Here is a 17,596-nt window from a genome sequence, read left to right as displayed (position 1 = left end):
GGTAGAAAAATACTTTGGGGAGACGAGAACAAGAAAAGAGGTATGAGTTACATTTGGGAAAAGAGAAGGAATCTCTATCTCTTCCCTCCAAACCATAAAGAAGAGGCAAATAAATCTGAGGTGGACAAGTGCATGCTAAGAATAACTTTGACCTCACTATATAAACAAAAAAAAAAAAAAACAAGTAACTGGAAGTCCTAGCCACAGCAATCAGACAAGAAAAAGAAAAGAAATCCAATTTGAAAAGGAGGAAGTAAAACTGTCACTGTTTGCAGATGACATGATATTAAAAATTCCTAAAGATGTCACCAAAAAACTATTGGAACTAATAAATGATTTCAGTAGGATACAAATGAATTTTGCAGGATATAAAATTAATATATAGAAGTCTGTTGTATTTCTATACACAAAAATTCACAGAATGAAAAATTAAGAAAACAATCCCATTTACAACTGCATCAAAAATAATCAAAAATACCTAGGAACAAATTTAACTGATACAGGTATAAGACCTGTATTTAGAAAGCTGATATGCAGATGACACCACCCTTATGGCAGAAAGTGAAGAGGAACTCAAAAGCCTCTTGATGAAAGTGAAAGAGGAGAGTGAAAAGGTTGGCTTGAAGCTCAACATTCAGAAAACTAAGATCATGGCATCTGGTCCCATCACTTCATGGGAAATAGATGGGGAAACAGTGTCAGACTTTATTTTTTTGGGCTCCAAAATCACTGCAGATGCTGATTGCAGCCATGAAATTAAAAGACGCTTACTCCTTGGAAGGAAAGTTATGACCAACCTTGATAATATATTAAAAAGCAGAGACATTACTTTGCCAACAGAGGTCCGTCTAGTCAAGGCTATGGTTTTTCCAGTGGTCATGTATGGATGTGAGAGCTGGACTGTGAAGAAAGCTGATCGCGGAAGAATTGATGCTTTTGAACTGTGGTGCTGGAGAAGACTCTTGAGAGTCCCTTGTACCGCAAGGAGGTCCAACCAGTCCATTCTAAGGGAGATCGATCCTGGGTGTTCATTGGAAGGACTTATGCTAAAGCTGAAACTGCAATACCTTGGCCACCTCATGCGACGAGTTGACTCACTGGAAAAGAGTCTGATGCTGGGAAAGGTTGGGGGCAGGAGGAGAAGGGGATGACCGAGAATGAGATGGCTGGATGGCATCACCGACTCTGTGGACATGAGTTTGAGTGAACTCCGGGAGTTGGTGATGGACAGGGAGGCCTGGCGTGCTGTGATTCATGGGGTCGCGGAGAGTCGGACACGAATGAGCAACTGAACTGAACTGAACTGAAGACACTGATGAAAGAAAGTGAAGACAACACAAATGGAAAGATATACTGTGCTCATGGGAATTAATAGTTAAAATGACCATATTACCCAAAGCAATCTATAGATTCAACACAATCCTTACTAAAATACCAATGATGGGACTTCTCCTGTGGTGAAGACTCCACACCACCACTGCAGGGAGCATGGGTTCAATCCCTGGTCGGGGAACTAAGATCCCATATGCCATGCAGCCAAAAAAAACCCACAAACAAACAATGGCATTCCTCACAGAACTAAAATAAACAATTCTAAAATGTGTATTGAAACACAAAAATCCCTGCGATAGTCAAAACAATTTTGAGAAAGAAGAACAAAGCTGGAGGTATCATGCTCCCTGCTTTCAAACCACCCAATAAAGCTACAGTAACCAAAACTGTATGGTACTAGCACAAAGACAGACACATCAATTAATGGACCAGAAAAGAGCCCAGAAATAAACCCACACTTACACAGTGAATTAATCCATGACAAAGGAGGCATGAACATACAACAAGAAAAAGATAGACTCAATAAACTGTGCTGAGAAAACTGAACAGCTACAGGAAAAAAAGAATCAAACTGGACTTTCTTATAACATATAGAAAAATAAATTCAAAATGAATTAAAGACTTAAATGTAAGACCTGAAACCATAAAATTCCAGGAAGAAAACAGGCAATATGCTCTTTGACATTAATCTTAGCAATATTTTTTTTTAATATGTCTCCTTAGGCAAGGAAAACAAAAACAAAAATAAATAAATGAGACTACATCAAACTAAACTTTTTTGTATAGCAAAGGAAATATCAACCAAACGAACAGGTGGTGTACTGAATGGGAGAAGATATTTGTAAATGATACATCCAATAAGGGGCTAATACTCAAAATATACAAAGAACTCATACAACTCGTATCAAAAAACAACTTAATTTTTAAAACGAGCATTTTCTGAAAGACGATATACAGTGGCCAAGAGACACATGAAAAGATGTTCAACGTCGCTAATCACTGGGAAATGCAACTCAAAGGCCACAATGAGGTATCATCTCCTACCTGTAAGAATGGCTATTGTCAAAAAATAACAAATAACAAGTTGGTGATGATGTGGAGAAAGGGGCACTCTACTGGCCTATTGGTAGGAATGTAAATTGGTAGTCACTACAGAAAACAATATGGAAAGTGAAGTCACTCAGTCATGTCCAACTCTTTTCAACTCCATGGACTGGACGGAGCCTGCCAGAGTCCTCCATCCATGGGATTTTCCAGGCAAGAATACTGGAGTGGATTGCTGTTTCCTTCTTCAGGGAATCATCCCGAAACAGGGATCAAACCTGGGTCTCCCGCACTGCAGGCAGACTCTTTACAGTCTGAGCCACCAGAGAGGTTCCTCAAAAAATTAAAAATAGAATCACCCTATGACTCAGCAATTCCACTTTGGGGTATTTTTCTGAAGAAAACCAAAAACAGTAATTTGATAAGATATACGCACCCCTATGTTCATTTCAGCATTATTTACAACAGCCAAGACATGGAAGCAACTGAAATGTCCAGTAACAGATGAATGGATAAAGAAGATACAGGATACACAAACACACAATGAACTGTTACTCAACCATAAAATATACCTCGCCATCTGGGACAATATGGGTAGGCAAGAAGGTATTATACTAAGTAAAATAACTCAGAAAAATACCATATAATTTCACTTATATGTGAAATATAAAAACATATGAACAAATGAATACAATAAAACAGATTCATAGATATAAAGAACAGATTGGGTAGAGGGAGTGAAACAGGTGAAGGAAATTAAGAGGCACAAACTTCCAGTTACTAAACGAGTCATGGGGATGAATGTACAGCATCAGGAATACCGTCGATAATGTTGTAATAACTTCATTTAGTGACAGACGGTAACTAGGCTTATCATGGTGATTATTTTGTAATGTATAGAAATACCAAATCACTATACTATATTGTGTACCTGGAATTAACAGTGTTATAGATCAACTGTAATTCAACTTTCTTAAAAGGTAATGGAAAAGGTAAATTGAGGGTTTAAGGAAAGTGATACAGGTTTGAAATAATTCACGAAAACTTACCAGTGCATTCTTGTAGTTATAAGAATAAGGGAAAGTTTTACATCTAAACAAGTTCCAGATTCATACCATCTTACCCCAGAAATTAGATGGAACACCAAGTTTTCAATAAATGTATTTTAAGCATAAATATAAATGTATCAGTTGCTATTCAGAACAAAGTCAGTTATTTCCTTAATTGAATTTTTTAAAAGTTTGTAGACTTCAGTAATCTATTCAAATACTGTATTACATACAACTAGACAATGGAAAACCACATTTTATTCAACTTAATTCATCTTCAAAATTACTGTTAGACATTTGCTAAAATGTTTATAATGTTAATATAATCAATTTTTAGAGTCAATAGCCACAGAACTTTGCAAAACCATTTATATGAAAATAACTTGATTCATTACTAAAATCTTTGAAATCTACTCAAAGTAGTTAAATTTACAGCTGTTAACTAAAAATGTGATTTAAATTTAAATTGTCAGAAGACAGTTTTAGTATTATGTCTTTTCCTTTAGGAAACAAAAATTTGAACTAAAGTATTTAGATTATTATGAACAAAAGACACTAGAAGGAAATAGGAAGTAAGACTGCTGAGTGAGAAGAAAAACACCGTTCAGAGTTTTTACCACAAAGCATAAAATTCTTACAGGAAATGAATACTTACGTATGTAAAGTAATTATAAAGAATAGGCACTGCAATCTTATTTCACAGTAAAACACAGGAATCTCAGGGAAAAGTTTATTGAATAGAAATGAATGGGGTGTGAAAATTAAAAGTTTCATGCCAATGTTTGTGCTACAGACTTCCAAAGTCAGCTTACTATTAGTATTCTGTTTACCCTTTTGGCCTAAATTAAACCAAACTTAATCTTCATGTACACAAACAAAACGATGAAATCTTAAGAGTTAACAAAATCACTTTTATAGCACTTGTAACAAATTCACACTAATCCTCTGATTGAAGACCTCCAATAACTATACACTGACCCCCTAAGAGCAAATGACTATTTATAAATTTTCTTATTGATATTTAACTATACAACCTACCTCCTTGAGTTTTCTTCACCATTGGTCCTTGTTCTACTTTTTGGAACAATGAATTTTAAAACTAAACTAAACTGAATTTTTCAATTCACAGAAAAAAATATAAACAAATAGGATTTGTATAATTTTAAGTTTTCTATAAAAGGTATTTTAACTTTCAGCACCTGCCACCACTTATCTATTAAAATCTAGCACAAAGACCTATTTAATTTGTACAATGCAACACAATAAATTGGAAAATTTAGTACATAACTACTTTATCTTTTTTACAGGAACACCATGGTTTTCAGTAGTCTATTTCCTGAACTGTTTTGAAAACATATGTCCAAAATGTAAAACTTTAAAAAAGTTTCAACTTCCTCTTTTACATGGCAGCTTTCTAAACTTGAAATATTATTCCTGAAAGGATCTCAGAAATCATCTAGTCCAACCAGGTTTATATCAAAGATGAAGAAGCTCAGATTCAGAGTGTGAATTATCTCCAATTAATATTCTCTTCTTCAGGCAAAATATGCCCAATCTTTTCAACAGTTCCTTAAATAGCACAGCTTCTAGATCCTGAACACTGTAATTTTTTCTTTTCAAGACACATTCTCACTGGTCCCTCTTAGAATGTGGTGGTCAAACGTAAGTATTAACAGAGTAGAATATAACAGAATGATCAACAACTATATAACACCTCACCATGCCACAGTTAGACTCCTTTAAGAAGCCTAAGCCACCTCAGTTCAGACACTGGGTCATTTAGTAAAGCTCTGACGTACATTGTAATAATCTAGCTCCCATCTCTGATTGATCGGCTGATCAAGTCACGGTATTTTTGCTTACCTGGCTTTGACTCATGCCTCTCACAACCAGTCTGCTTACTCCTTGATCCTTTCCCCTATACTTTAAAGAAAATCTAAGAATATGTTTCTGCTAAAACTTGCCCAGAAACCTAGTTAATTCTTAGAGTCTGAGTGACTAGTAATTCTCTGCACTTCCACGTGATCTGAATTCACAGATCTTGCTGGGGGAATCCTATCTTTAGAAAACTACCTGTCCTCATCAGTCCTGCAAGATGATTTCTGAAAGCACCCCAAATTGGGAAATATCAAGATGATACTGTGACAAATATTAAAAATGAGTAGCAAAAGATGTATGCAGAGGGAGAATGAAAGGAACATAAATGAGTATCACAGCCGTGCCCCCACCAAACGAAAGGGTGGAGAAAACATTAGTTGAACTAGAAATGACCAGTCTAAACCATAGAGGGCAACAGGGAAAGGAAGCTGTGCTTTGCAGCAAAAGCACTGTCAATCCATGCTATGGGTTTTCAGTCACAAAGAAACTGAAAAGAAAATACTGACATTAATTGGAGATAAGTCATTCTCTGGATCTAAATTTCTGGATCCATGAAAGGACCAGAGGCGACTCTATCCCTGATAGCAGAGACTGCAACTTTCCACAGGTCATGAGATCTCCAGGTTTTAGGCAGCTACCCTTTTCCTAACAATTCCTGTAAATAGCTGATATCCCTAATCCAGACTACATGGTGTCAAATACACGCCACTATGGTTAAGTCCACAAAAACGAGATCCACAGTTGGAGAGGGATCTCTCTACCGGAACGCTGACCCAAATATGAATCAAGCAGGAATGTGGCATAAGCACAACAGGAGGATCGGGGACCAGTGTCTTTCTTTAAAAAAAAAACAACAAAAACCTGAGGTAAAAATTCACAGAACATAAAATCTGCCATATTAACCAATTAAAAATGTACAATTTGTTGGCTCTCAATACATTCATAATGGAGTGTGAATCATCACTGTTATGGTAAGAACACACTGCAATGTTCTAATTTCAGAACATTTTCACCACTTGCCCCCCAAATCCCTGTACCCATTATGCAATCATTCCTCATTTCCTCTTTCCCTCAATCCCTCAGCAAACACTAATCTGCTTTCTTCCTCTATGGATGTGCGTTTTCAGGACATACCATATAAATTGAATCTACATTTTTTTTGTGTCTGGCTTCTTTCACTTAAAATGTTTTCAAGGTTCATCTAAGCTGTTCCCTTTGTATGGGTGAATAACATTCCATTGTATGGACACATTTTTGCTTGCCCATTCATCAGCTGATGGACATTTGGGTTGTCTCGCTTTCTGGCTCTTCTGAACAAAGCTGCTATGAACAACCCGATTTTTAAAATGGATAAATGATTTAAATATATATTTCTTCAAAAAAGATGAAGAAATTGCAAATAAGCATATGAAAAGATACTCAACATCATTCGTCATCAGGCAAACCCAAATCAAAATCACAATAAGATACCACTTAACACTTCCCATCCATTAGGAAGGTTATAACCCAAAAAATGGAAAATAACAAGTGTTGACAAGGATGTAAAGAAACTAGAACTCTCATATACTGTGGGGTTTGGAAAGGGGATGATGCAGCCACTGTGGAAAACAGTTTGCTGGTCCTCAAAAAGCTAAACATAAACTAGCTAGCAATTCCACTCCTAGGTATAAGCTCCCTTCCCCCCATTTTTTGATTTGGCTTAGTCTTCCCTTCGGAGAAGGCAATGGCAACCCACTCCAGTACTCTTGCCTAGAAAATCCCATGGATGGAGGAGCCTGGTAGGCTGCAGTCCGTAGGGTTGCTAAGAGTCAGACACGACTGAGCAACTTCACTTTCACTTTTCACTTTCACACATTGGAGAAGGAAATGGCAACCCACTCCAGTGTTCTTGCCTGGAGAATCCCAGGGACGGGGCAGCCTGGTGGGCTTCCGTCTATGGTGTCACACAGAGTCGGACACGACTGAAGTGACTTAGCAGCAGCAGCAGCAGCAGTCTTCCCTTCTCCTTACAAATATTTTAGGAAATGACAGATGCTTTGTAAAAACAAAAACCAAGACAAGACAACATAGAATATTAAGAGAAAATAATCTGATATTATACTTATGATTCCAATTTAAAATGTTAAATTAACCTGTGAGTTTTAAATTGAAAGGTGTTAAGAAATTATGTTACTAAATGTGCAAATAGTATTGAAAAGCGGAAGAGAACTTAAGAACATGTATTTCTCAGTATGAGCTGCAGTCAAAATGCATTTGGGAAAACACTGCACTGGTTAAGATTTTTCTGGATTCTGATCATGTTATCCAAAAACATCCTCATCCTTTTTTCTTAACCTTCTTAATATCTGCTGTTTTCTCCCGACATCTAAAATGGCTTTTAAAAATCAACAATTCAACATAAACACATCCAAATCATGCAAAATTTGCTTCTCTTTCCCTAAATCCTAGTTGATTCTCACAGACGAAAGAGTAGTTAAATGCTGATCTAATTAACTGAATGATATGATTCACATTAAGGTGAGAATGAAGCTTAAACATTCCTAGAATCCACAGATGATATAAGAGCAAAATAAAAATCTTCAGTGGTATACTATATATGGAAAGGAAAAGTCTAAACCTTACTGCCCCCTCTTCTAAGAGAAGACATTCTGCTCCATGCACCCTTATCTAATTCTTCCAGACAGTAAGACTGTATGAACTCAGCAAATATACTATATAGATTATAGTTCTATTCTTCACTTGCACCAATATAAGTGTTTAAAGAGAGTCCTTTAAATGGCTTTTCTCCCATCTCTCTGAGGCCTCCCTTCCTCCCTCCTGTTCTTCTATTCCTTCATGGTTAAAAACAATAAAACAATATACATTAGAATTTCTATAATGGAGTTAAAAACCAAAATTCCTCATCTACTCTGAAAAATAAACGTGCTAAGGCAAAGAAAGTAGGACCACATATAATGAATGGAGAGGGAGAGACAGATAAAAATTATCCTAAACGCCTGTAAGAGACAGCCAGATCCTTAGGTTTTCAAAACTCACAATCCTAGAAAAAGATATTAATAGCAATTAATTTTTCAATTGGCCTAAACACATTCAATCCTTCATCACACAATCTAAGATGCACAGTGTACTTAAGAATAAAAGAAAACAAAACTCAAAAAAATATTTCTTTCACCTAATAAATTATATACACAAACATGAATTCTGTGTTATACTAAGTTTGAGAAGTTTGTAAGAAAAAACTATACCTGAGATATTTGGCTCTGGACTTTTGTAGGCTGAGTTGTTCGAATATTTAAAGACTGGCTTCTTGTTACTGTTGCTCCAGAAAGAGATTTTCCATTCACCTTTCTGTCAAGGTGACAACTTGCTGGTGATCTCTCAAGAAGAACAGCATCCCAAGGGTCGTCTGCTAGCAAATCTGGTACAGTTTTCTCTTCTTCGTGGTCCTCTACCTCTACATTGTCCACCTTAGGCTTACTTAGAGGATCCAAGTCTAACCAATCAAATTTACTGATATGTTCAGACTTTGGAGATACCTGCAGATTGCTGATTGTAGCTTTTGAATTTGTTATCTCCAAATCAGTCCTTGCTTTTCCATTTTTTAAAAATTCTGAAGTGCTAGCTATTTTGTCAAACAGCTTTGCCATGTCAGGACTGACGACTGGGCGATAGATAGGTAAGCTTCCTTGTGGATGAAAGGGTGTGGCAGGTGTCAAAGGATATGAAAAATACAGAGACTGTCCTGGAAGTCTTAAATATATAGGTTCTGTGGATGCAAAAGTAGGCATTCTTGGGTTGAAGCCATTTTGGAATGCAGTCTGTTTAGTACTGTAAGTTGACTGATAAACAGAAGGTAAAGTGTAACTGGAAGGTCCAGATAATCCAGGTGGCCACTGTCCTCTCTGAACGGCAGGTCTGAGATAGAGTTGTGCTGATAATGAAGGGTTCAGAACAGGAGTAACTGGCAATACAGGTGTTTTCCTAGTCTCAAAACTGTCATCCAGCAATAGTTTCTCAAGTTCAGCTTGGGTAAGCTTTTCTACATCAATATCTACTGCTCTTTTTTGGGTATCTGATTCAGGAAACACCATGAGATCATAATCCTGTTTATTATAAACCTGTGCTTTTTGTCCAGTGCTGCTAGACAGCTCAAAGCCTCTCTGATTATCAGTCGCCTGTCTGTCCTTTTGCAGCTTTGCTAAAGCCTCTGCTTCCATCTGCAACGCTTCTTCTTTGTCCACATCTTTTGTTCCTGATGATTCCGGAGGGGAAGATGAGCATTTCTTAAATCCATTGTTGCTGGATATCTGAGCCATGTCCACTTACAAATCCAAACCTCCCCAATCTAGTTTTCTCTTGTAGTTTCCAAAATAGCAAGACCTGTACATAAAAATAAATATACACTCAATTAGATTTTTAAAACGCAAATTTGTTTAGTTTGTAACCTACCATGTATGATTTAGGGCTTCCCTGGTGGCTCAGCTGGTAAAGAATCCTCCTGCAAGGCAGAAGACCTGGGTTCAATGCCTGGGTTGGGAAGATCCCTAGGAGAAGGAAACAGCTACCCACTCCAGTATTCTGGCCTGGAGAATTCCATGGATTATATAGGCCACGGGGTCACAAAGAGTCGGACCTGACTGAGCGACTTCCTCTTTCACATATGATTTAGGATGTCATGCCATTTACACCATGAAATGAAATGAAATAGAGAAAATCTGGGTTAAGGAACACTTTTAAAACATCTCATACACTGTTAAGAGAGATGTTTAGACATACACGACGTTACCCCATTCCCTGACCATCAGGAAAGCTAACACAGTAAATGAACTCAAGCTTTCACTTCAGTTGTCACACTGAGTGTCATTCAGTTCAGTTCAGTTGCTCAGTCGTGTCCGACTCTTTGCAACCCCATGAATCACAGCACGCCAGGCCTCCCTGTCCATCACCAACTCCCGAAGTTCACACAAACCCATGTCCACCGAGTCGGTGATGCCATCCAGCCATCTCATTCTCTGTCGTCCCCTTCTCCTCCTGTTCTGGCAGAATTCTTGGCATAAAATGGCTTAAGAGCTAGTCACATATTTTCAAGAGTTCTGACAGGGTTTACTGGTATGCAAACAGCAAGTCAAAATGATTTCAATCTTTTGCTATTCGTAAAAAGGCTCAAGAGCCAATTAGCAATAAAAGTATTCAATATCTAGTAAATAAAAGCAAGTAACTATTATTTTATCAAATCATCATATGAAAAACTAAGGAATTATAATATTCTAGAAATTTTTAAAATGTACACGGTAACACAGGTTAGAGTAATAAGGCAAGTGTTAAGGTTGTAAGAAGCTCTAATACTCCACTCAAAGTTTAAATTACAGCTGAATTTGCCACATAGTTCTGATCACACTTCTACTCTGATTATCTGAAGTTAAATCAATAATTACAACACTAAAACTTCTCCTTTTCAAACTGCTAAACTATTCATAAACTAGAAGATAGTTTATTAAAACTTTCTCAAGCATGCATGAATGCTTAGTCACTCCATTGTATTCAAGGTGGTTCGGTGGTAAAGAATCCGCCTGCCAATGCAGGAGACTTGAGTTCAATCCTTGGGTTGAGAAGATCCCCTGGAATAGGAAATGGCAACCCACTCCAGTATTCTTCCGTGGAAAATTCCACGGACAGAGGAGCCTCGCAGGCTCAGTCCCAGGGGTTGCAAAGAGTTGGACGCGACTGAGAATGTGTGCACTGTTAATCTAACCTGATTTGAGATACACATAGTTTGAATACCTATAAAGCAAGAGAGCGCCTGTTTATAGCCTTATAAATGTTTAGTGAAAGGAGGTAGAGAACCGTCCAAAGTGAATTCAAATAAAGGAGAAATTTTAGTATTGTAACACAAATGCAAATCCTAAGTGTTGAGGTATATTAAATGAATAAATTATTAAAGGTATTCAAGAAAGATATCTTTTGCAATTCTTCTATACAACTACAGTTGTCATTTCACTGAAAAGCTATTCCCAATTTTCCCCTAGTCTGGCAGGCTACAAAACTAGGTGTGACGTACACTTAACGTCTGTACACGTCATTTTGTATGTAAATATTTTTTATCAAAAGAAAAAACTGAATATTGACTTGTTAAATATATGCAGCAGGTACTTAGAGAAAAGATCTAATATCTACAATCTATTTTGAAATGCATCAAAAAATAAGATAAATTGATAAAAGAATGATGGATAAAATATAATAAAGCAGGTATAGTAAAATGTTAACAGTAGAATCTAGGGGGTAGATATGTGGATATTCACTTTGAAATTCTTTCCACTTGGCTTCATGACAGCAAATTTTCACAATACAATGTTGGGGGAGGGATAGGGAGAAATTCCTCCCATTCCAGTATACACATCTGTTTTGCAATGCAACTTTATTACTTTTCCCATAAAGAGGTGAGGTCTATTTCTCTACTTGATCTGAGCTGGCCTTGTGACTTGCTTTGACCAACAGAATGTGAAAGAAGTGACACTGTGGGAGTTCTAAGTCCATTATAAGTCTTTCATATCTAAGTCTATCATCCAGGCTGACTGCTTCAGCTCTTTCTTCCCTGAGTGCAGCCACTGCCATGTGAATGCTCAAGAGGATGAGAAAGCACAAAGAGAGGTCCGGGTAAAAGCCAGCATCAACCAACAAGTGTGCGAGTGCAGCCACCATCATAGACCATCCATCCACAGCTGAGATGACCACAACCACACGAGTGACCTAGAGCCAGCAGAAGAAACTACCCAGCCTGAGTTCAAGTCAAACTGCTAATGTTCAAAATCATTTTGGAATGGTCTGTTACACAGCAATAGATAACTGGTAAACCTTTTCTTCTTACTTTTAGAAAACAAAACTGCAGCCACTTACATATTTAATAACAAATTTTTGTTTTAACTTCCGCAGTCACCATTACTACTTTCCTTCACATGTCCTCAGAGAATAAACAATCCTTTTTCCTTTCTAAGGAGGCCCCTTCCACATAGATCCTTGATCCTAATGAATTTCCATTCTTTATCAATGACTGCTTCTTTTGCATTGTTAATTTCTCCTTTACTTGCTTTTGCTCCTCTACCATAAAAATGTTCAGATTTTCTCCATACTGAGGGGGAAAATATCTGAACATTCCCTTTAGACACTAGCAGCTTTCGTTTTTTCTCCTTTCACTGCCAAGCTTCTCGAGTGAGTGACCTAGAAAGTCCTTTCTTTACTCACTCTGCCTTAAAAAAATTCTACTTGCCCTTCAGAGCCCAATTCAAAATACGGTCTCCTATCGAAGCTTTACTTAAGCACCTTCTATCAGAATTTATCTTTTTATTATAGCTCAACTAAAAATCTTTATCTTTACTTTTGTATGCTGCTTTTGCCTGCTCAGCATCCTTCCTTATGGTAGCAGAATTTTAAGTTCCTTTTTGGAAACTACTTGTCTTTCTTTTGTTTCATCTACTTTGAATTGAGCCAGACCATCCTCACTCCACCCCCCCCACCTCCCCCACAGTACCCCGACTCCAGAAGATTCAAGTGTGGCCAAACCAGACTTAATGCCAGAATTTCTGGAACTATTTGGAAAGGAAGCTTATCATTGAGGTTGCTAAGCTGACAGGGTGTAAGCCTGGCACTGTTTGGGCCATCTTTGCCACCACTTGAGGAGATACTGCCTGAGAATAAATCCAAGTCAGAAGAAAGTAGAGCCAAGATAAATGAGATAAATTCTACATGTTACATTAAATATCTGTATCTAACCCATGTCCAAGGCCAATCTTTCATTTATGTAAGGCCAATCTTTCATTTATGTAAGCCCATAAATCCCTCTCCTTGCTTAAGCCGGTTTAAAATTACTTTTGCCATGATAACCAAAAGCATCTTAACACAGAATCTATAACCTGTATGTCTACCCAAACAGACTAGAATAAGCTTGTGAGGAGGCCTGGTTTGCTTATTTTCCCTCCCCACTACATTTAAAAGCACTTTGCTTAATAAATATGGAACTTAATGTAATGAACATGTGCTTTAACAGGAAGGAATGAAAGCTATTAAAAAGTCTAAGAGAAGGGATTTCAGATGGCACAAAAATATGGATATATGATGAGAAAAATAAGTCGAATTTAACTACCTGTTATCCAACACAACACACTGCCTATTTTTCACAAAGCTAGGTGGATCAGAACAAAACAGCATTTTGAAAGAGAAAGATACTGAACTTCAATTTATCTTCCACAAATATAATGCCGATTTGTTATTTAAGTATTCCTCTGGCTACCCTATTTGCTAATGATAGGACTTTTTCTCAAAGAGGGAATCTGGATTTTTTTTAAAGTACATTTGAGATACAGTTAATTCCATGGATTGCACACTTATTCCAATTATTTCAAATTAATGTCATCTTTCATTTACTGATAAAGGTATAAAACTAATACTTTAAAATATTTTTTAACAATGAACGTGGTGTTTTCTCACATTATCAATTCATTTGCTTGCTCTATCCCTAGTTCCAACCCAGAAAGTAAATACAACTCTAAGTAGTCATTAACAGCTGTCTGTTAGCAGCTTAATATCATATTTTAAAGTTTTTGGTCTTAAACACCATATTTTAGTTTCCCAGAAGATTATTAAGCATGTATACTCAAATGATAATAAGGAACTTAAAAGGTTGTCCAAGAGTAACCCTGTGCCTCAGCTATTTTTCTAAGGCTGCTGCACTGATATGCTCCATTAATTTTTTAAAATAAAACTTCACTTGATGACAAACATTTAGCAGGAAATAATTTCCAACATGCTCATTCAAAATGAAAAGCTCAATGCTAATGTTCCACTAATTCAAGCTGCGAAAGACAATGTAACTTGTTTTTGAATGATGACTATATACCACCTGCCAAAAATTTCCCAACATAAAGTAATAGTGCAGATCACAAGGCTGTAGCTACTTTAAAATTCTTTAAAAGAGGGCAATTAAACTATTCAGTTAAACTTTTGGAAACCATTTGCAGACCCAAAGGAATTAATTTAAAAGCTGTTGGCTTCTACTGACACTCATTTACAATTTAAATTTAAATCTCAGACAAAAATAAAACAAGTCAGTCCTGCTATCCATCTAAATGCTTTCTGATCTTAAAATTCAAAATACCTAAGAAAATGGAAAAACAATGATTTGCATTCAACAATACAAATATTCTCCTTGAAAATGAAAATGAATATCAAAGACAAATAAGTTATGGTGCCTCCTTAGATTGAATTTATGCCACTATTAAAAATAAAATTATGAAGACTGCACTTAAATGTTTTTTTTTAATTCTAGAAAATATCTGTACAGCTCCACCTACCCAGAGACCAAGATTACCCTGGTGGCTCAGTGGTAAAGAATCCACCTGCCGCTGCAGAAGACGCAAGTTCAATTCCTGGGCTGGGAAGATCTTTTGGAGAAGGAAATTGCAACCCACTTCAGTATTCTTGCCTGGGAAATTCCATGGAGAGAAGAGACTGGTGGGCTCCAGTTCATGGGATCACAAAAGAGTTGGACATAACTTAGTAACTAAACAACAACAAATACATGTGTGATTGGAGATATATAGATACTATATGTCAAGCACTGCTTTAAGCAATATATTAACTAATTTAACCTTCACAAATTCTATTAAGTAGCTGATACTACTATCCCTAGTACACAAATGTTATATTAATATAATGTGCCCAAGCTCATAGCAGCTAGGCAAGTGGTGAAATTAGGACTCAAATTCAGATGGTGTTTTTATGTTAACAGTTATATGGACTCAATAAGTGTCCAGACATATCTTATCCTTTAAAAATATCGAATTTCTTTCTCAATCCTAGGGATATTTCTGTCTGCATTAATAAATTTTGTTTCTTTTAATTTCATCATGAAGTAGTTAGTATTGCTTTTCAGCTGTAACATACATCACAGATTCAATGGACATGAATTTGAGCAAGCTCCGGGGATTGGTGATGGACAGAGAAGTCTGGCATGCTATACAGTCCATGGGGTTGCAAAGAATTGAACACGACTGAGTGACTGAACTGAACTGATGCATCAATTTATCAGCTAATTTATTATCACCAGATGACTAGAAAAGTTATAATTTCATTGAATTCCTACCTTATTTACCCTCTACTCTCAAACTTAAGCTACAGTTGCTGAATGAATGCATAATGCATCAATGATCAGAGAACCTAAGACACCGTATCTTTTATCAGAAAAACTAAACTCTGAAACAAATAAATAAAACAGACTAAAAGAACTAATTTATTAATAATTCAACTGAAATGGAAAATCACATGGTTGAGCTCAGAATAAACAAGTGGTGGGAGAAAAATTATCTTGAAAACTAGGAGGGAAAGAGACAGCAACAGAAAAGTAAACATAAGAGAAAGGAACTCCATTGGTGCTTAAAAACAAACTGCATTAGAAAAGAATACTCTCCTACTTTTGCTTCAAGATGGCGGCGTAGAAGAACGTGTGCTCATCTCCTGTTAGAGCACCAAAATCGCAACCAGCTGTTGAACAACCATCGAAAGGAGGACACTAGAACCCACCAAAAAAGAAAACCCACGTCCAAAGACAAAAGAAGAAACCACAGCCAGACAGCAGGAGGGACACAATCACAGTAAAATCATATCCCATATCTGCTGGTAGGTGAACCACAAACTGAAGAGCAATAATACCAATAAGTACTCCCACTGTTGTGAAGGTTCTGATCCCAAATCAGGCTTCCTAACCTGCGAATCCCCAGGGAATTTGACCTTGAAGGCCAGCAAGATTTGATTATAGGACTTCCACAGGACCGGGGGAAATAAAGCCTCCAATCTTGGAGGGCCTAAACAAATATCTTACATGCACCAAGACCCAGAGAAAAGGAGCAGTGACCTCACAGGAGACTGAACCAAAACTACCTGCTAGTATTGGAGGGTCTCCTGTGGAGACAGGGGTCGGCAGGGGCTCACCACAGGGATGGGGGCACTGACAGCAGGAGTCCTGGAAGGCCCCCCTGGCCTAAGCCATCTTGTGCATTGTGATTATTGCTCAGTCATGTCCAACTCTTTGCAACTTCATGGACTATAACCCGCCAGACTTCTCTGTCCATGGGGATTCTCTGGGCAAAAACACTGGAGTGGGTTGTCATGCCGTGCTCCAGGGGATCTTCCCAACTCAGGGATTGAATCCAGGTCTCGCATGTTGCAGACAGATTCTTTATTGTCTGAGTCACCAGGGAAGCCCTCTTTGAGGTCCCCATTAACCCTACCATAGAGGCCAGTAGACCCCAGGGTTGGGTCACCTCAGGCCAAACAACTTACAGGGAGGGAGCACAATCCTACCCATCAGCAAATAATTTGATTAAAGCTTTACTGAGCAAGGCCTTGCACACCAGATCAAGACCCAGTTTTTCCCACTGCCAGTCCCTCCCACCAGGAAGATTACACAGCCTCTTAGCCTCCTCTATTGAGGGCAGACAGAAGAAGCAAGAACCATAATCTCACAGCTAGAACAAAAACAACATTACAGAAAGTTAATCAGGATGAAAAAGCAAAAAGTTATGTCCCAGATAAAGGGACAAGATAAAACCCCAGAAAAACAACTAAATGAATGGAGATAGGCAAACTTCCAGAAAAAGAATTCAGACAGTGAAGATGACCCAGGTCTAGGGAAAACAATGGAGCAGATATAAGAAATGTTTACCCAACACTTATAAGAACTAAAGAACAAACAGAGATGAATAATACACTGGAAGGAATCAACAGCAGAATAACTGAGGGAAAAGAACATATAAATGACCTAGAGGACAGAATGGTGGAAATCTGCCACAGAACAGAATATAGGAAAAAAAAGAGTTTAAAAAAAAATGAAGACAGCCTAAGATACCTCTGGGACAACACTAAACACACCAACATTTGCATTATAAGGGTCCCAGAAGGAGAAGAGAGAGAAAAAGGACCTGAAAAAATATTTGAAGAGATAATAGCTGAAAATTTTTCTAACACAAGAAAGGAAAGTCAACCAAGTCCAGGAAGCACAGAGAGTCCCAGGCAGGGTAAACCCAAGGAGGAACACATCAAAGACACACAGTAATCAAACTGACAAAAATTAAAGACAAAGATAAAACATTAAAAGCAACAAAGGAAAAATGACAAATAACATAAAAAGGAACTCCCATAAGGTTCAGCTGATTTTTCAATAGAAACTCTGCAAGCCAGAAGGGAATGGCATGATGTACTTAAAGTAATGAAAAGGAAGAACCTACAACCAAGAATACTCGACC

The 17,596-nt window shown here is 37.4% G+C and overlaps 1 protein-coding gene across 3 annotated transcripts in view; it reads right to left on the bottom strand.

The window, feature by feature from the left end:
* Positions 1-17,596, bottom strand: part of PIK3C2A (phosphatidylinositol-4-phosphate 3-kinase catalytic subunit type 2 alpha) — a 115,755-nt gene that overhangs the window by 72,781 nt on the left and 25,378 nt on the right. For all 3 annotated transcript variants that reach the window (XM_055423276.2, XM_055423277.2, XM_088843053.1), the window contains exon 2: positions 8,549-9,683. In XM_055423276.2, coding sequence (XP_055279251.2) covers positions 8,549-9,619 — 1,071 coding nt within the window. In that variant the 5' untranslated portion in view covers positions 9,620-9,683. The remainder of the gene's footprint in view (positions 1-8,548; positions 9,684-17,596) is intronic.

This window comes from Moschus berezovskii, chromosome 14, assembly GCF_049115385.1.
Source record: "Moschus berezovskii isolate FMDL1 chromosome 14, NW_MosBer_1.0, whole genome shotgun sequence".
NCBI lineage: Eukaryota > Metazoa > Chordata > Mammalia > Artiodactyla > Moschidae > Moschus > Moschus berezovskii.
This window is presented reverse-complemented; position numbering and strand designations above follow the sequence as displayed.